Source organism: Myotis davidii, unplaced genomic scaffold (genome assembly GCF_000327345.1).
Source record: "Myotis davidii unplaced genomic scaffold, ASM32734v1 scaffold1106, whole genome shotgun sequence".
In the NCBI taxonomy this organism is placed as follows: domain Eukaryota; kingdom Metazoa; phylum Chordata; class Mammalia; order Chiroptera; family Vespertilionidae; genus Myotis; species Myotis davidii.
The window spans coordinates 104,316-125,085 of record NW_006299481.1 but is presented as its reverse complement, the minus strand read 5'-3'; the positions used below and the strand labels follow the sequence as shown (position 1 = coordinate 125,085).

General features: G+C 38.0%; 1 protein-coding gene across 1 annotated transcript in view; it reads right to left on the bottom strand.

Annotated features, from left to right (window-relative positions):
- LOC102753641 (kelch-like protein 4) overlaps positions 1-20,770 on the bottom strand; it is a gene marked incomplete at its 3' end in the record, with an annotated part of 58,677 nt that overhangs the window by 16,630 nt on the left and 21,277 nt on the right. Inside the window, 1 exon segment of the mRNA XM_015571414.1 lies at positions 480-647. Coding sequence (XP_015426900.1) covers positions 480-647 — 168 coding nt within the window.

Genomic DNA, 20,770 nt, shown 5'->3' with positions numbered 1-20,770 from the left:
TATTAAGGTATTACAAATGTGTCCTCATCCCCCCCATTAACCCTCAACCTCCCCCCCACACACACACTCATGCTCCCATCCCCCTGTTGTCCAGGTCCATTGGTTTGGCTTATTTACATGTATACAAGTCCTTCGGTTGATCTCTTCCCCTTACCCCCGCCCTCCCCTACTTCCCTTCTGGGGATTGATAGCCTGATTGCTGTTTCTCAGTCTTTGGGTCTGTCTCTTTTCATCAGTCTATGTTCTTCATTATAATCCACAAATGAGTGAGATCATTTCTCTTTCTCTGACTGATTTATTTCACTTAGCATAATGCTCTCTAGCTCCTTCCATGCTGTTGCAAATGGTAGGATTTATAGGATGATAAATATCTACTTTCCTGTGTTCCAATTTGTAATCAATGAACTGATCCTTTTTCATTTGTGCTTGTTCATTCATACTCTAATCACCAAATGTTCTGTCTGCATAAGGATACTTACCGATGAGCTGGGATTCGGAGGTGTCCAACAATGAGGAACACATCACAGAGTTGTTTCTCTTTCAGGTAGTTCTGCATTTTATGGAGAGTTTTCTCTGCATGGTTTACAGCATGGAACTCCTCCTCAGGTATGCTGAGGTTCATTTCTTCAGGATTTTGTGTATGTAATCTGAAAGGGGGATAAGAGTGAGAATATGGTTTATTCTCCTAGTGAGTGTCTAATGTAGAGTGGAAATTTAGGCACATCAACTTCTAAAAGAAACATTTTGGAATACAGTAAACTAAACTTTTCACTCTGATTCTCAATAATTTTCTATGATTGTTGCCTAATCTTCCATTCAAGTAAAGTGATGGTGTTTATATCAGGAATTGAACCATACTATGTATGGTGCAGCTGCAGGGCTAGTATTAATTGTCATATACACAAGCATAAACTTCAAAATGCTAGCATATATCTTTAATTTTTGTTGGTATTACAATAATGACATTAGGCATGATATTGTAGGCAGGATTCACAATATTTTTCAGATTTGATTATAACCTGAAGCTTCTTCATGGTGTACTCATTAAAAATTAGAAGTATTTCTTGTATAATCTTAAGCTTTAGAGTTCCATGACATTCTTTATAATATGTCAAACCTCTCAACAAAATATAAATATTTCCATCTTTTATATTTCTTTACCAGCTTTATTGATATATGATTAATATACAAAAGCATGTAAGATTATTTTACTTTTTATATACCCCTTTTATTCCTCATGTGAGGACATGCAGAGAGAGAGAGAGAGAAAGAGAGAGAGAGAGAGAGAGAGAGAGAGAGAGAGAGAGAGAGAGAGAGAGAGAGAGAGACTGATGTGATAGAATCATCGACTGGTTGTCTTCTATAGGTGCCCCAACTGGGAAGCGAATCCAAAAGCCAGATATGTGCCCTGACCAGAAATTGAACCAACAACCTATTGGTGCACAAGATGATGGTCAGCCAACTGAGCCACTCCTGGCTGGGCAACATTGTGTAAGTTTAAGGTATACAACATGATGATTTCATATGCCTAGATAGTGTGAAATGATTACCACAATGAGATTAAAATATCCATAAGCTCACATAGTTACCATTTTGTGTACACATGATAAGAACATTTAAATTCAACTCTTATAGCAATTTTCAAGTATATAATACAGTACTATTAACTAGTCACAATTCTGTATATTGGAATCCCCAAATTAAGTTATTCATCTTCTAACTGGAACTTTGTAACCTTTGAGTATTTAGAAGAATATGATAACTGTTGATTTTACAACATTGAAATATGTTGATGTGTCTTTTCAACATCACAAAATGGTAGATTTAAATACTAACACAAGCACATAGAAATTTACAACCAGTGGAATCTTAGAAATTTGACGGTTGGATGAGCATGCTTACATACTTTGCTTGTCACCTTTCTGGCTTCCATGCATCATTTTCCAACCACCAGACAGGATTAGTTTTATGTTCTTTCTCCAACAACTTGGCCTGTGTTGTTGGTTGTTGTTTTTTTAAGACAATTGGTCCAGGGTAGCATTATTCTTTTTTACTTTTTAATTCAAATAAAAAATTCACCTCTGAATCTTCTTAACCTTTAAAGACTCTGAGATATTCAGCCACAATATTGGTTGGCTAATCAGGGTAGGATGATATAAATTTTCTTTAAAATTACCTGCTACAAAATGCACTTGTTTATTTTCTATGCCTCTCTCTTTTTGTGCTATCTGTCCCTTATTTCCAGTTCCCCAAATGCCCTATGGCTTCACACTGCTCCATGGTGACCCAAGATCCCCTACTTTGACCCTCTCCATCAAATAAGAAGGGCCCTGGACTTCCCTATGAACTAAAATTTTCCCTGCTCTGTCTCCTGCTCATCATAATTCTCAGCCCTCAAATGGTTCCATGGATCTGGAAGTACACTGGAGAGGTTAAGAACTTACAACAGCATGAATTAGTTACCTCTTGTAAGAAGTTTAGTATTTTAACAAAAATAACTAAATCCAAATGTTTGTACCTCTAATGGTGTTAGATTTGTCAGGCACACCAGAAAGCTAGGGATGAGATTTTCCCTTTTAAAGCCAAATAACTTAAATCAACAAAGGAGAAGTGCTGGTGAGGATGTGGAGCAAAAGGAACCCTCGTGCACTGCTGGTGGGAATGCAGACTGGTGCAGCCACTGTGGAGAAGAGTGTGGCGTTTCCTCAAAAAACTAAAAATGGAACTCCCATTTGACCTAGTGATCCCACTTCTAGGAATATATCCCAAGAAACTAGAAACACCAGTCAGAAAGGACATATGCACCCTTATGTTCATAACAGCACAATTTACAATAGCGGAGGGGGGGGGTATGGGGGAGAGATCAACCAAAGGACTTGTATGCATGCATAGAAGTCTAACCAATGGACACAGACACCAGGGCGGTGAGGGCATGAGTTGGGATGTGGGGGGCAATGGGGTGATAAGGACACACATGTAATACCTTAATTAATAAAGAAAAAAAAAAGTCCAAAAGACTGAGAAAAAAAAAGCCAAAAAACTTAAAATAAAAACATGAGTCCTAGCGCAGGCTCTGCTGCTAGTTGACTATGTGATTTTGTACAAGTCATTTATTTTCTATGAGCATAGGTTTTCCTTTCTTAAAAACTGAATGGACTCCCGATCTTACAGCCCAAGTGTCCATCAGTAGATGAATGTATAAAAAGCTGTGGTACATTTACACGATGGAATACTATGCAGCTGTCCAGAAGAAGGATCATTTACCCTTTGAGACAGCATGGAGAGACCTGGAGAGCATTATGCTAAGTGAAATAAGCCAGTCAGAGAAATATGGAACAAGTCTTTGAAAAAAAGCTCAGCATAAAGATTTGAGGTCTTCTCGGGTCTTTTCTGGGTATGGATTTTCTGTGGGCTTACATGTGTGCTTTACCCCACTATCTTTCATATACATGGCTGGAGATTATATATCTTAATTTCTTTAAATCTCACTTCTATTTCTCTTGTGATCCCTAGATATTCTATTGTATTCCTTTACCCATACTATTTTGTCTCCAGATGTTTACAAGTCTGCATTCCCATTGCAATTTTCATGTGTTTGATGCCTGCCATTGGATTCTGTGGCTTCCAATCTGAGATACAAACTATACTACCATTCTCATCTGAGCTATAAGTTAGGTAAATCAATGGTGCCCCTCCCTTATCAGCAGGGGATACAGTGGATGCTAGAAACTGTGGATAGTAGCAAAACCTATACATACTATTTTTCCTATACATACATACATACATACATACATACATACCTATGATAAATTTAATTTTAAACTAGGTACAGTAAGAAATAAACAACAAAATTAATAGTAAATTATAACAGTAAACTTTAATAAAAGTTATGTGAATATGAACTCTGTGTCCCAAAATATATTATTGTACTGCACTCATCCTTCTTCTTGTGCTGATATGAGATGGTAAAATGCCAAACTTATTCATGAATCTGCATAGCCTTTCCTTACTTACAGTAAATGGCTTGATATCCCTTGTTTTAAGGCAGTGGTTGGCAAACTGTGGCTCTTTGGCCCCTTGATTGCGGCTCTTCCACAAAATACCCACTTCTGTACATGGGCCACGAAGTTTCAATCGCACTGTACATGCACGCCCACACGTGGTATTTTGTGGAAGAGCCACACTCAAGGGGCCAAAGAGCCGCATGTGGCTCGCGAGCTGCAGTTTGCCGACCACTGTTTTAAGGGACTCTCTGCTGAATTCTTTGCATAGGATCAATGCTTCCTGCCATCATAGGTTGCTGTCAATCACAACACATTTTCTGTTCATGTCTTCCACCCATTTAATGCATTTTCCATTTTAACTTAGCACTTATCATGCAGAGTCTGTGGCCTTAACTTTTGTAGTTAGAAGTATAATAGCCAACTAGCATAATCTTCTTTTTCTTTTTTAACTATTTCATTGATAGAACATTTGTTCTTATAGAACTTAGCAACCTCATCATACCATCTGTCCTTTTCTCAGTAAGTTGAGAATTTTCACATTTTTACTTAAAGAAAACACTATGCGGCTTCTCTTTAGCATAACTAAACTACCAGCATCATATCTCTTGCTCTTTGAGGCCATTATTAAGTAAAATAAGAGTACCTTGGTCACAAGCACTGCAATACCACAACAGTCAATCTGATAACTGAACAGGCTACTAAGTGACTAATGGGCAGGCAGTGTATACAGTGTGGATTCATTAGACAAAGGGACAATTCATGTTCTGGAGTGGAATGACATGAGATTTCAAAACACTACTCAGAATAGTGTGCAATTTAAAACTACTTAACTGTTTATTTTGGAAATTTTCCCATTTAGTATTTTTAGACCGTAGTTGACTGTGGGTAACTGAAACCACAGAAAGCAAACCTATGGATAAGGAAGGTTACTGTACTGAAATCAGTGTCTTGACTAACCCACAGTGAGACCAGAAAATGTTTCAAACAAGCTCCACTTTTTTCCTTGTATCCTGAAAAGAAACCAAAAGGTAAGTTGCCTTCCACCCAATATGCCATGTCACCCTTGGATGGGGATGGTACAAGAGCAAGCATAAATGCTATGAAATTTCCTCCCAATTTGAATGTGGCTTTTTCTTGGTTGGTCATTTGTTTGGTTGTTGTATATGTTATTTTACACAAAGTTATTTTAATCAGTCTGTAGTTGTTTATTTGATGTTCCCATGAAGGAATAAGGGTCTGGAGCATCTTAATCTGCCCTTGTGCTGACATAGCAGAAGCTACTGTTGTCTGGATTTATTTAATTTTAAATAAAATATTTGAGGTTCCTGTGTTTTTCTGAGTAGTAGTTTTGCTGCAAAACTATTTTGTAACAATTTTAATTTGAGAAAGAATAGAAGGAATTATCTCAATACATTGGTGAGATTATTAATTTTAACAGCCTCTTTGGAAGGCTAGTTGGCAATATAATACTGGATTATGCATACATGCACATAAATTCTTTAGTTAATCTCTCCCCCTTCCCTCTAAGATTCCTCAGTCTGTTGCATGCTTCTTCTATGCCTCCAGGAGTTGGGAGGAGGGAGTCAATGGGGGAAAATAAAAGGGAGATATCTGGAATACTTTCAACAAAAAGATAAAAAACAAAATAAATAAATAAATAAAATTTACAATAAAAATATGTACATACTCTATATTCTTGGAGATCCTCAGAAATGCTTTCAAATATGAAGTTGACAATCTGAAACCAGTTATATTAGACAGAATGCCTTTGAACAAATTTCAAATGTAAAGGCCTAGAACAGATGTTGATAATATAGTGTGCATAAATTTATATTTAGGCATTTATGTTCTCAAGTAGCTTCATAATATTATTTTTTGGTTTTCTTTTGTCAGCCATTTGTTCCATCTTTCAAGTGAGCCATGAAAGATTAATTAGAAACTCCAAATTCTTTTAATGGTGCTGCCTAAGTTCCCAAAATTCATTACAGCAAAGGTTATATTCTTATCGGGGGAATGTAAAGCTACTCTCAAAATTAACTTCTATATTTTTTGCTTGACTATATAAATATTGTTTTCTGAAATCCAGGGGAGAACTTTATTGCTTAAATAAAATTTTTATACTTGACTCTCTTTTGGAGGGCTGTTTAAGATTAATTCATATGCTTTTTCTGAAGAAGAGAAGGCATTCTGTAAATGTCCAATAAATGCATTAATTTATGCACATAATTTAATACTATTGCAGTTTAAGCTTTTTATTACATTTGGAGTCATGGAAACGGATGACTTAAATCTCAGAAACAGATCACAAACTTAAAGTTTTCTCTTTCTATGATAGCTATATGTATTACATATTAAGAAATTGATTTCATGTACATAATATTTTGATTCTGAGTGACATAAATTAAGCCATTATTCTAAACCTTTCTAAACTTACATTAAATAGATAATTTTCTCCAAAGAAATGATGCTCCCTTTTTGTTAAATAATTATTGTAATATATCAGATGTGATTCTATTTTAAGATGGTCTTTTAAAAGACTGAAATTGTTATTTGAAAGGAAATATATATGAATAATATAAAGCAAGAGCATACAATGTTTTTATTGAATTCAAAGCATATGGCCATCTATGCAATTATAACTGTTATTAATATTTAGAACACAATGCTTTAAGTGCCATGAGAAAGAGGAACACCAGTGTGAGAGATCCTCTTGGTTTCTCCCCTTGAAGTTTCAACAATTTGAATAGCTATAATTCAACAAATGATTCCCTGTTCAGCACACAAACACATCTGAGAGATTCTCACAGTGAAACATCTAAACCTGGGCAAGTGGGAGTGAACCGGGAGGTGAGAAGGGAGAAGAGATCAAAGAAGTCATGGACACATCCCTGAAGCCCATAGCTCACTGCAGAGCTCAGCCCAAAGAGTGGAGAAATCAGGTTATGGCTGGCAGTACCTTCAGAAAGGAGAAGCAAAGAGATTTAGTAAACATTCATGCAGGAATGGGCAGTATGAGCTACAGCTGAGCCCAGTGACTTGGGCAGGGATGAAGAACAGAGGTGCGGCCATGGTTTTCTGGCAATCAGCATTCCAGGCAGAGAAATGAATCCACAGAGCCTGACTGCTTTCCTTAATCTCCCAGAACTAGCCTCCCCTCATCCTTAGGGTCAGTTTGCAAAGCACATTATCTTCAAACTCGAGGACTAGTATTACAGAAACACTTTTTCTCTGAGTGAAAGGGACACTCTGAGACATTCCCAGGGTCTGGTGGAAATGCAGGGGGGGATGCAACAGCATCCGCTGGTTACCAATGTTGTGAGGGCAAAGCAACAAAGGAGGTGGCCAGGTATCCCCATCTCACATTGAGGCTGAACTTCTGGCGGCATCTGGCTGCAAAGGACAGCACTGGGACTTCACAGATTTGGAACCCTGAACAGTTGGTCTTCTGGGACACCGATGAGCAGATCACAGGGGAAGGGCCCACCTCCTAAGGCAGCGGTTCTCAACCTGTGGGTTGCGACCCCTTTGGGAGTCGAATGACCCTTTCACAGGGGTCGCCTAAGACCATCGGAAAACACATATATAATTACATATTGTTTTTGTGATTAATCACTATGCTTTAATTATGTTCAATTTGTAACAATGAAATTGGGGGTCACCACAACATGAGGAAGTGTATTAAAGGGTCGTGGCATTAGGAAGGTTGAGAACCACTGTTCTAAGGGAACAGAGGCCATTTCCTATCACTACGCAAAGATGTGAAAAATAATTTAAAAACTTGTGATTCAGCACCTCCTACTGGAAAACAATATAAAGACTTCTTATCAATCTACTAGAGAAATGGCACTCATACACAGATGCCGAGACAGAGAAGGAATCCATCAAATACCATGAAAAACCAAGGTAATGAGGCAGCTCAAAGAGAAAATGAATAATATCTAGAAAATAAACTTAGAAACATGTAAATATGTGATTTAAATGATGGCGAATTCAAGATTGAAATTCTGAAAAAAAAACACAACAAGATGCAAGAAAACTCAGATAGGCAGTTCAATGAACTCAGAACAATGAACAGAACAAGTACTTTATCAAATGTGCCGTGCCAGCACAGCCAATGGTTCAGTGAGCCTGAGGAGGGGTGGTGAAGGATTAAAGAAAAGACAGACAAAGAGAATAAAAAGCATGAATGTTTCGGTGAATCTCCTGTGCCTGGATGAGGCCACAGAGAAGGATCCAGCCAGCAAGCTGAGACTTTATTTTATAGCCAGAGGTAAACAAGGTGGTGGTCACCATAGCTACAATGTTCATGTGAGTTTCACATGTTTTGGCAGCATTTGCTGCACCTTCCACAGCCCATTAGCTACCTAGGTAGGATCTAGGGGGCAGCCATAAGGTCAAGCTTAATTATGCTAAGAGAGCTGTGCCTTCTAAGCTAGGGCTTGTTTATGGCTCTGCCACAGGTCAACCACCCATAAAAAAACAAAAACTGAGACACATAACTTTAAAAAAGAGGAAAGAGAGGAGAAAAGTATGAAATACCACCAAACAAAAACAACAGACAGAAACACAAGGAAAATAACCAATGGAGTCACAGTGTTCCAGAAAACAAAAGATAAAATGACTATAGAATATCCTCATACATTAATAAGTACCATAAATTTAAATGGACTGAATTCAGCAATAAAAAGGCACAGAGTAGCAGACTGGATCAAAATAAAATCCAAACACATGCTGCCTTTAGGAGACGCATCTGACCTGCAGAGACAGACATAGATTCTAAGTGAAAGGGTGGAAAATGGTTCTCCAGGCAAATAACATCCATAGAAAAAACAGGTGTATCTATACTTATATCTGACAAAATAGATTTTAAGATAACAAAGTTAAAAAGAGACAAAAATGGACATTTTATATTGATAAAGGGAACACTACATCAAGAAGACATAACACTTCTCAATATACATGCACCCAATCAGGGAGCACCGGAATACATAAAATAACTACTAACAGAAATAATGGGAGAAACTGGCAAAACACACTCATAATAGGGGACCTAAATACTCCATTGACAGCTGTAGATAGATCATTTAACTAGAAAGTCAATGAAGAAATATCGACCTTAAATGACACATCAGAGAAAATGAACATAATTGACATTTACAAAACATTTCATCCCAGGACATCAGATTATACATTCTTCTGCAGTACACATGGAACATTCTTAAGCATAGACCATATGTTGGATCACAAAACTAGCCTCAACAAATTTAAAAAGATTGATATTATACCAAGCAAATTCTTTGACCACAATGTTTTGGAATTAGAAATTGACTGAAAAAAGGAAGTAAACACCCTACAAACATGTGGATATTAAATAATATACTACTAAGAGTGACTGAGTCAAAGAAGAAATAAAATAGAGACAAATGAATAGAATAAATTACAATAGATCGTATCAAAACTTCTGATGCCCAACCGGTGTTGCTCAGTGGTTGAGCATTGACCTATAAACCAGGAGGTCACTGTTTGATTCCTGGTCAGGGCACATGCCCGGGTTGTGGGCTCAATCCCCAGTGTGGGGCATGCAGGAGGCAGCCAGCCATGATTCTCTCTTATCATTGATGTTTCTATCTCTATCTCTCCCTCTCCCTTCCTCTCTAAAATCAATAAAAATATTTTTTAAAACTTCTTGGATATAGCAAAAAACAGTAATAAGAAGCAAGTTTATATCATTACAGGCCTATCTCAAGAAACAAGAAAAATCTCAAGTAAACAACCTAACATTACATCATAAAGAACTAGAGCCTTAGCTGGTTTGGCTCACTGGATAAAGTGTTGGCCTACACTAGTACACTACTGCTAGGAATGCAGACTGGTGCAGTCACTATGGAAAATAGTATGGAGTTTCCTCAAAAAATTAAACGTGGAACTACCATTTGACCCACTGGTCCCTCTTCTAGAAATATATCCTAAGAATCCTGAAGCATGAACCAGAAAGAATACATGCACCCATATGTTCACAGCATTGTTATTTACAATTAGAGGCCAGGTGTACGAAATTCATACATGGGTAGGGTCCCTAGGCCTGGCCAGTGGTCAGGGCTGATTGGGGCCTTCCAGCTGTCAGCTGGGGCCTTCCTTTCTTCTGCGCCACCCCCTACTGGTCAGCTCATGTCATAGCGAGCAATCAAACTCCCAGGAAACTGAGACAATTTGCTCAAGGGGACAATTTGCATATTAGGAGTTTATATAGATAGATAGATAAGATCTGGAAACAGCCCAAATGCCCATTAGTAGGTGAGTGGATAAAAATGTTGTGGTATATTTGCACAATGGAATATTATTAAGCTGTAAAAAAGAAAGAAATATTACCCTTTGAGACAGAATGGAGGGACCTGGGGAGTATTGTGCTAAGCAAAATAAGCCCATCAAAGAAAGACAAGTATCAGATGATCTCACTTATATGTGGAATCTAATGAACAAAATAAATTGATGAACAAAATAGATCAAGAGACAGATGCATGGAACAGATTGATGAATCTCAGGGGGAAGGGGCAGGGGTGGGAAGAGCTTAACCAAAGAACTTATATACATATGGTATATGCATCACCCATGTGCACAGACAATAATGTGGTGAAGGCCTGAGGGTTCTTGGAGCAGGATGGAGGGGATTAATGCGGTGGGTGGGGGCGGGGAGACATCTGTAATACTTTCAACAATAAAGATAACATTTTTAAAAAATGGTGCTTGGAAGCCCTAGCCAGTTTTCGCAGTGGTTAGAGTATCAGTCTGCAAACTAAAGGGTCCCAGGTTTGATTCCGGTGATGGGAATGTACTTCACTGGCACCCTCAATCCATGGCCCTGGTATGGCATGTGCAAGAGGCAACCAATCAATGTGTTTCTCTCACCAGCAACCATCAATCTATCAATCTACTATCTGAATCTATGAGTTGGCTTTTTAAGATTCCACATTTAAGTTAGATCATATAGTATTTGACTTTGTCTGACTTATTTCACTTAGCATAATGTCCTCAGGTTCATCGATATTTACACATGGTAGGATTCCTTCTTTAACCATTCATCTGTAAATGGACACTTAGGTTGTTTCCATGCCTCGGCTAATGTGTATAATACTGCAATGAACATGGGAGTGTGATATTTCTTCAAGATACTGGTTTAATTTTCCTAGTATATATACCCAAAGATTGGATTGCTAGATTATATGATAGTTAAATGGGTTTTAACCAAAAACCAAATTGGTCTTACTTTGATGATGTGCTATAAAAACTTACGTTATAATAATCCTACAAAAATATGTATACTCATATCTGTGTAGTTTGGTTGTCCATAAATTACAACTAAATAAATTTGATAACACATTCTAGTAATTTAAGCTGTTTGATGGACTATGATAAATTTGGGAACCTATTCTGATACATCCTAGCTTTATTTGCATTATGATAAAATTAACATAATATATAAAAAGTAGAATAAGAGGCCTGCAAATAAATATCATCCTCACTGAAACCAATAGCCTAGAAGCTAGGCCTACTTACAATTTAATAGGGGACAATGACGTAATTTCCAAAAATAAATGTGAAAAATAGCTAGATGGATAAGGGTGGAATATTTGGGCCATGAGGTGTTCTATTAGTATTCCTCAAATTATACTTTTTTATTTTTTTACTTTAAGGGCTACTATGAGATGTCTAGAAGCAATATTGTCACTGGGCTCTAAAAGCAAATGCTGGTCAACAACATTCCCTTTAGGTATCTGGGCTTCATCTTAACATAAAAATTGCCTTGGCATACAGAAACAGTTAGCTGTTTATGAAACTAAGAGGCACATAATTATTGACCAAAGGAATAAACCTATCTATCTATATATATATATATATATATAAAATCAGTAGTGGACATACTGGGATTAAGAGTATAGTTTTTTAATACTAAGGGTACAGTTTTTATAAGCATTTTTTCTTTTAATTCACCAAATGCTAACAACTTCTATGGCCCATTTGATATACTATTATTGCATTCCATCTTGCATTAAAGTTATTCATATATATATTTTATGTCCTACTAGAGGCCCAGCACATGAAATGTGCAGGTAGGGTCCCTAGGCCTAGCCCTGTGATTAGGGCCATCTTCTGCCCATTTGCCAGTCCCCAGGCTGAACGTCGCCTCCACCGCCAGGGCAGGTAGGTCGAGGGCATGCCCCACAGCTTCTGTCATCCCTGCAAGCCCCAGCAACAGTGGCAGTGGTGGTGGTGGCAGCAGTGGCTCCCACATGAGCAGCCCCGAGTGGGCAGCACATTCCATCAGTGGCCGGCCCAGTGCATGCGCATGGAGGTGAAGTCGCTGGCACCCACTTTCCCACTGGCCTGAGCCCCCAAACATCCGCATGTACATGGAAGTGAAGTCCACGGTGCCCATTTTCCCTCCAACCTGAGCCCCCAAGCAGCCAGGGATGAGCTGGGGATCCCAACAGCCTGACAGCCAGCCCAGTCCTCCCGCCACCCACTCCAGATCCCCCGTTCACCATCACTGATCCATCAGAGCCTGCAGGCCAGGGGGAGGGACCAAGAGGTCAGCCGTTCCACCCACTCGCCAGTCCCCAGTCTGTCCCCGCCACCACCCACCTGCTTCACCATGGTTCCCTGTTCACCTGCAGGCAGGGGTGAGGGGGTGGGGGAAGTAAGGGAGTGGAGGGACCAAGAGGTGGTCAATGCACCTCATGATGACTGGTCAAGCAGTAGTTCCAGTCATTAGGCTTATGGTCCCTGGCCTTTAATTATATACTAGAGGCCTGGTGCACAAAAATTTGTGCACTCAGTGGGGAAGGGGGTGTCCCTCAGCCCGGCCTGTGCCCTCTCGCAGTATGGGACCCCTCGGGAGACTACCTGCTGATGGCTTAGACCCACTCCCTGCATGGGGAGCAGGCCTGAGCAGGCAGTCGGACCTCTTTAGTGCTGCTGCGGAGGCAGGAGAGGCTCCCGCCACCGCTGCTGCACTTGCCAGCCATGAGCCCGGCTCAGGGCTTCTAGCTGAGCAGTGCTTCCCCTGTGGGAGCACACTGATCACTAGGGGGCTGCTCCTGTGTTGAGTGTCTGCCCCCTAGTGGGCAGTGTGCATCATAGCGACCAGTCATTCTGTCGGTCGATAGGGAGGTTGCAGTGCCCTCACACACACAGAGCCGCAGGGCCGATCAGGGGGTTGGGGCGCCTTCCCTTGTCATGAACAGAGCAGGGCCAATCAGGGGGTGGGGGCGCCGCCCCCTGTAACACACAGAGCCGCAGGCCGATAAGGGGGTTTGGGCGCTACTGCCCCCTGTCACACTGATCCCAGTTCCTCATGTTGTGACCCAACAATAAAATTATTTTTGTTGCTACTTCATAACTGTAATGTTGCTACTGTTAAGAATCATAATGTAAATATCTGATATGCAGGATGGTCTTAGGCAACCTCTGTGAAAGGGTCGTTCAACCTTCAAAGGGGTCGCGACCCACAGGTTGAGAACCGCTGGTCCAAGTGACTTTATATTTATTGTTCCATTTATTGGTCCACACAGCCATATGAGATAGATGCATATACTTTCCTTTTCTTAAAAACAAGAGGAAAAGACCTATTGACCATCATGGTGGAGACAAATATCACTTTAGAATCTCCCCACACATCTACAACTAGCTGGACAACTATAACCCAACAAAGATTCTTCAGCTCAACACCCTTGGATGCCTGAGAGATCCAAACATCAACACAAATGAAGGTGAGCATATTGAAATACACTGAGGAGGCAGAATGGTGTGAAGAACAGAGACAGTGCCCCAGACATGGTTCTCCAGACACTGGCTGAGGCTGCAATCCCAAAAATATGTTAGGAGTGGAGGAGTTGAAGTGCAGCCCCCATACCATGGTGGGTGAAGGAAAAGAGGGACAGAAGGAGCAATAGGACTCCGGAATCTAGATATCTCCTCCTATTGCTGTGAAGCCTGGTAGCAGCAACAGAAACATATCTATGGCCTCCCAGGGCAGCCATAGAAAATCAGGCAGCAGTGCTGCCTGCTTGCAAACACTTCTCTCCCCAAACTGTCACAACCCCTCACCACAGTGGCTGTGACCCAACCTATCTGATAAAGATGGAGCAACTTGAACAACTACAGTGATACCCACAACCACCCTCCCACACCATGGCCCTGGAGACACAAGTAGTGCATGTAAGGGGAAAGAAAAACTTGTGCTATAGCACCATATAGCAGAAAACAAAAGAAAGACCCCTATTTATCAACCTGCTGAAATGTTAAAATCAAAATGATACCAAAATACAAAGAGTGTTCACTACTTCCAATCGCTACTATAAAAAAGCAAGCTGGGAAAAATCACAAATATCTAGAGATAAGGAAACAATTTGTGTCCATCAATTGATGAATGATAAAGAAGATGTGGTACATATACATATGCACACACACATAATGGAATACTACTTGTCCATGTAAAATATGAAATACTGCCATTTGCGACAACATGGGTGCATCTTGAGAATATTATGCTAGGTGAAATAAGTCAGATGGAAAAGGGTAAGAATTGTATGATTTCACTCATATGTGGAATATAAAACAAACAAAACAAAACAAAATAATTAAGATCATTATAAACTGATGAACAAAATTAGATACAGAGGCAGAGCAACATTGAACAGACTGTTGAAACTACAGCTGGAAGGCTGGGAGGGTTGTGGAGGTGGGTAAGAGATCAACCGAAGGACTTGTATGCATGTATATAAGCATAACCAATGGACACAAGACACTGGGGGGTATGGGAGGCTAGGGGAAGGTTAAGGGGAGAAAAGAAAAGGAGACATATATAATACTCTTTGTAATACTTTAAGCAATAAAACAATTTAAAAAAAACCAAAAAACTCAGATGCAGACCACAAAATGGTGGTTACGGAAGGGGAAGGTCTATGCGGGGGAAGGTGAAATGGGTAAAGGGCGTCAAATATATGGCAACACATGGAAACTCGACTTTTGGTGGGAGAATACAAGAGTATGCAGATATTGAATTATAATGTTGTACACCTGAAATTTATAAAATGTTATTAGCTAATGTCACTTCAATCAAAAGTTAATTAATTAATTAAAAAGAAAGAAAGTGAGACACAAAGAGGTTAAATAGCTCACCTGAGGTCATAAAACAAGTAAGTAGTATAACTGGCCTTTAATTCTGATAATCTGACTCCAGAGTGCACTCTCTTGTGACATTTTATACAGGATGTGGTAGAAAAATGCCCAAGACACAAACACACACTACTTGTGTTGGTTGAGGAGCCATAAGTAGCTTCCCCCTCTCCCCAGAATGCAATGGGTATTTTAGGTGGTTAGCATGAGTGGAAGATAAATTATATTGCTCATATTTATTCATTACTTTTTCTTAGCATATTATCCATCTGTATGGGTGTTTTTCATTCCCATTAGTTTTACAAAATATATGATGCCTGATATTTTAAGAAAACTGAATACAAACTGAGATAAATATGAAAATAATGATTTTTCTAGAGGAAAAGAAAACATAATCTACAGTCACACTTTGTCTGCTGTCCATAACAATTACCAATTATTCTCTATGTTTGCAGGCAGCAGCATAGAGCAGATCAAGGGACAGGAGGAAAACTGGTTTGTATTTGGAACAAGAGCAAGAGAATACTGCTATGTACAGCTCAGTTCTGACCTTTTAGGGATGCCTGTGTAAAATTCATAAATATTGATTCATGAAATTAATATTGCCAAATTTCCATTGCTGCTTTGCGGTCACAACTTACTCTGAAAATCACTTAGGGATATTTTCCTAATATCATGTTATTTTAGGTGTTTTGTAGATAAATGCTCAATTACAAAAAAATATGTTAACATCAGAGCGTCTAGTAGTGCTGAACCAAAAAAAATAAAAGGGTGTAAAAATTAGATACAGCCATCAAAACAAAGATAAAGAAATTTCCCTGAATATAATGTTTTGACAGAAGAGATAAAGCTACTTTCCAGATAGACATAGACAAAAACAAACAAACAAAAAAACCTGGAGACTCTGAGGGGTGAGGAGCAGAAACAAAGCATAGTTATATTTAAACAAAAATGATGATAAAAAGTTTGCATTTTTATGTCCTCCTTACTACACTCCATTAAATGCAGCAGATACCGGACAATAAAGAGAAGCCATCAGGAATAGATTCAACAGAAACCAGTATGAAACCAGCATAAATTAAATATGGCTAAAATGGCCCTACTTTGGCTCAATGGATAGAGCATCAGCCTGCGAACTGAAGGGTCCCAGGGTCAATTCCAGTCAAGGGCACATGCCCGGTTGTAAGCTTGATCCCCAGTAGAGGGCGTACAGGAGGCAGCCAATCAATGTTTCTCTCTCATCATTGATGTTTCTCTCCCTTCCTCTCTAAAATAAATAAAAATATTTTAAAAAAGACTAAAATGACTCAAAGTAGTGATATCACTAAGAATATATATGACCTTATGTATCTTAGAATATCTATACTTATGTAATATATATATTCTGTATATTTTGTATATTCTATATACTTTAGTATATATGAATCTGTATATTTTTGTTTTTAATGTTAATCTTATTAAAATAGAAATTTCTTGTATCTACTGGGTAATATTTTCTTCTCAAATGTTAATGTATATTTTAGCCATAATTATTTATAAAATAGAAAAATAAAATGAAAAATCTCATGTGAAGTACCTATGCTCTTTAATGAACTCTCAGAAAGTCAAAGTTTTTGGAAACAATAAACAGTAAGAGAAGCAACTCAACAAGATAAGATGCAGCTTTGAGATATGCGGTGTTGTCTTTCTTCTTTCCAAGTTTTCTCACACAAATCCTTGTAATTTAAGAAGATAAAGACAAAAGAATAGGGGTGAAGGATGTAGAACTAGGTGAAGCTCATACTCAAAACAATGTGAGTGATATACTATGGCAGAATCTGGGGTTTCCCTTTTATTTATTTTACCAAGGGTCTCCAGCAAGATACCACAAAATGAACCTCTTCTTTAAAGAAATAAAATAAAGTGCATTCAAAGTTTGACCTCAAAGGTGATCAGTATGAGTTGAATTTATTAAATAGAAACCTTAAAAATAATTTTCTCTTTCAATTAGGTGTTCTATATTCTAACTATAGTAATAGTCCTCCAAAAAATTAGTTGCCATTTTTGTCCAGGCTAATTGTCATCTTAGTTTAAGATTTTTATAATTAAATCACACAAAGTTAGTGTGATATATATTTCCAGATATAAATATCAATAATCTTCATACCCAGTTATGTTGGCATGATCTTTATGACATAGTTGGTGCCTGTGCAAATCTGACCTTATAATATAATCAACCAGAACATGTTTTGTGCTGAGATTAGAATCTAATTTTGTTTAATTTTTTAATCCTCCACCCGAGGATATTTTTCCATTGAATTTTAGAGAGAGTGGAAGAGAGGGAAAAACAGAGAGAAATATTGATGTGAGAGAAACACATTGATTGGTTGCCTCCTGCATGAGCTTTGACCAGGGCCTGGGCCGGGGAGGATCCTGCAACCGAGGTACATGCCCTTGACCAAAATCAAACCCAGGATCCTTCAGTTAGTAGGCTGACACTCTATCCACTGAGCCAAACAGGCTAGGGCTAGAATCTTATTTTAATTAGTGTTGACTTCTGTAGCACCTCAAGTAACTTCATTGAAACAAACTACCACAGATATTACTCTCCATATATCTATCCCTCTCCTGTTCATCCTCCTTTTGGAAAGGAATCAAAATAGTAATGAAGGGAAAAGAAAACAGAAAAGGAAGAAAGAGAAAAGCTCAAACATTAGAAAACCACAAGAGTTGAGATGTAATCTATACCTGATGTACAATGGAGAACTGTAGTCAGACTCCGAACCTTTTATTTCCTATATTATTAGTTGGTGTTAAGTACAGGACTGTGACTTTCCAACACACAAGACTCACCTACAATTAAGTGTCTCCTCAATAAACATTTCTTTTTTTATATATTTTATTGATTTTTTACAGAGAGGAAAGGAGAGAGAAAGAGAGTTAGAAACATCAATGAGAGAGAAACATCGATCAGCCGCCTCCTGCAGATCTCCTACTGGGGATGTGCCCGCAACCCAGGTACATGCCCTTGACCGGAATCGAACCTGGGACCTTTTAGTCCACATGCCGACGCTCTATCCACTGAGCCAAACCGGTTTTGGCCCCAATAAACATTTCTTAATGAAATATCAAATAACTGATTCGGGGTAGTCTCCAATTCAATTTTCAGAATACCTGACATTTATTACAAGATTCCAATCAGTATGAGGGTTCCACATGTCTCTCTTTTCCTGGGATGTGCTCTTAGTTTTCATTAAATGTCAGGAATAATATTATTGACAAAAATAATTTAGTTATTGACAAAAATAATTATATAAATATTGAACAATTAAAAATACTTTACTGAAATCTGAAGGGCATGCATTATATTTGAGTTAGTTATCTTTAAGTTATTCATCAGTAAAACAAATCATGCTTAGTTAAGAGGACATGATTTTTGAAAACTTGACCTTTTCTAGGAAGTGTGTTTGTGTCTCTGTGTGTACGTAGGTATATAGCATTATGGAACCTTTAAGATGAAAGTCACAGAGACATACTTTTAATTTCCATTTAGAGTTGAAAAGCTAGAAAATCACATAAAATATAAAATAATTTGAATAAAACACTTTAGAATTCAAATTATTATTATAAGCAAAAACCATCTTGTGTCTTATAGCTCATTGATGTAGTCAAAGAAAGATGTTTTTAAAGGATACGTTGCTTCAAGTAAATGATCTCTTGGTTCTCACATATCAACTAAAATAAAAAAGGTTACAGACATATCTAGATATCTTCAGTTTACTCTTTTACACATATAGTCACTTAATTATATTGTTTTATTTTTTCAATTACACATAACTGTCAAAGCATGCTTCAAAAAAAGCACTATAATATAGTGGTAACGAAGGTGAATGATTAAGATGGTTTTCAACATAAATATATTTTATAAATTAAATAAGAGTGTTGAATTAAATAGGCTATGTCCTGATGTTTCAATGTATTCACTCTCACTACTATTAATAAACAATTTTATGTATTCTGTGCTGTAGAGCCCTCAGTGTATTTCACTAATGGTACTGCATGGATCAGTGAAAAATAATGACAGACTTAAAAATAATAGCAATGAAATTAGTGTAATCATTGAAAATATTTAACAGTCCATTAGCTTACAAATGCTGCTTAGGTACACTTTCAGAATTAAGCAGTTATCATTCAACAAACAATAGCAATTCTACTCATTTTATCTATTAATAAATAAGTATTTTTATTTAGGGTGATGTTTAAAAAGTAGACAAACAGGTTTAAATTCTAACTTTTACAAACACCTGTATATTATGTTTTAAAACTCACAGACACAGATAGCAGTTAACGGTGGTTACCAGAGGGAGGGGGTAAGGGAGTAGTAAAGATGTAAATAGAGCCAAATATACAGTAATTAAAGATGATTTGACTTTGGGTGGTGGGCACACAATGCAATATACAGATCATGTATCATAGAAATGTACACTTGAAATTTATATAATCTTATTAACCAATGTCACCCCAATAAATTTAATTAAAAGAGAATAAAATATTTTCATCTTAAATATTAAAGAACTAAAGATAAATATAAAATCAAACTATGTAATGACCAAGCTATTTAAGAATGTGTTAATCAACTATCAGTATTGTGTGTTTTTTCAAGTAACTTTGTTGAAGCAAAGTACAGCAGATATTCCCCCCCTACATCTATCCTTCGCCGGTTCATCCTCCCTTAGCAAAGGAATCCCCCACTCCCACCTTCCCTCTGAAATTCCTCATTCTGTTCCATGGTTCTATGTTAAATGCTAAGAGATCTGAACTGAGTTGGCCCCCTGTAGTTGCTCTTAAATTTTTTATTGGAGGTGTTTGTCCATTTCAACAAAATTATGAGCTTCTTAAGGATAGGGTCTGAGTTTTTATTCCCTTGTCATACTTTCACACATGGGGATGGAGTATAAGACTAAATTACTGCTGACAAGTTTTTTATTAATTTTCCTTATCAACATTTGAGAACTTAATTTAAATAACAGATTAAAAAGTATTTTCAACTCTTTATATAAAATACAATTGGTTATTATATTTTATTATCAATTATTCTTTATATACAGCCTTGGTATTTTATTTATTGCATGCTTATCTTTTCCAATATATCTTTTTCAAATATAGGGATCCTGACAAATCAGGCTTGAGGAAGTTGATCAACTGTTCTTTTAAAGTTTGGTTCAGAAGTTTGTTAAAAATTCACATTTGTAAATCCCACCTCAAAACTAATGAATTAGATATATAAAATTATCAACTTAAAAAAATTAGCTGCTACAGGAGAAAGAAGATGGCGGTGATATAGGCAGACGCGTCCCAGGTCGTGTCCCAGAGCAAATGGAGTGAGCAGCTGAAACTAATAACACCCACCCTGAATTGGCGAAAGGGCTCAGCTGCTGAGACGGTTCGCAGCCGGGAAGGGCAGAACTCCCCTGGAAAGCAGATCCAAGCAACAGCAACTTCCTGAGCACCATACCCTCTGCTAAGAAACAGCAGCTGCACGTGAAACCGCCCCCCACCAGCCAGAAGAGCCACCACAGCTGTGAACAGCACCCACCAGTGGAGCTGCTGCC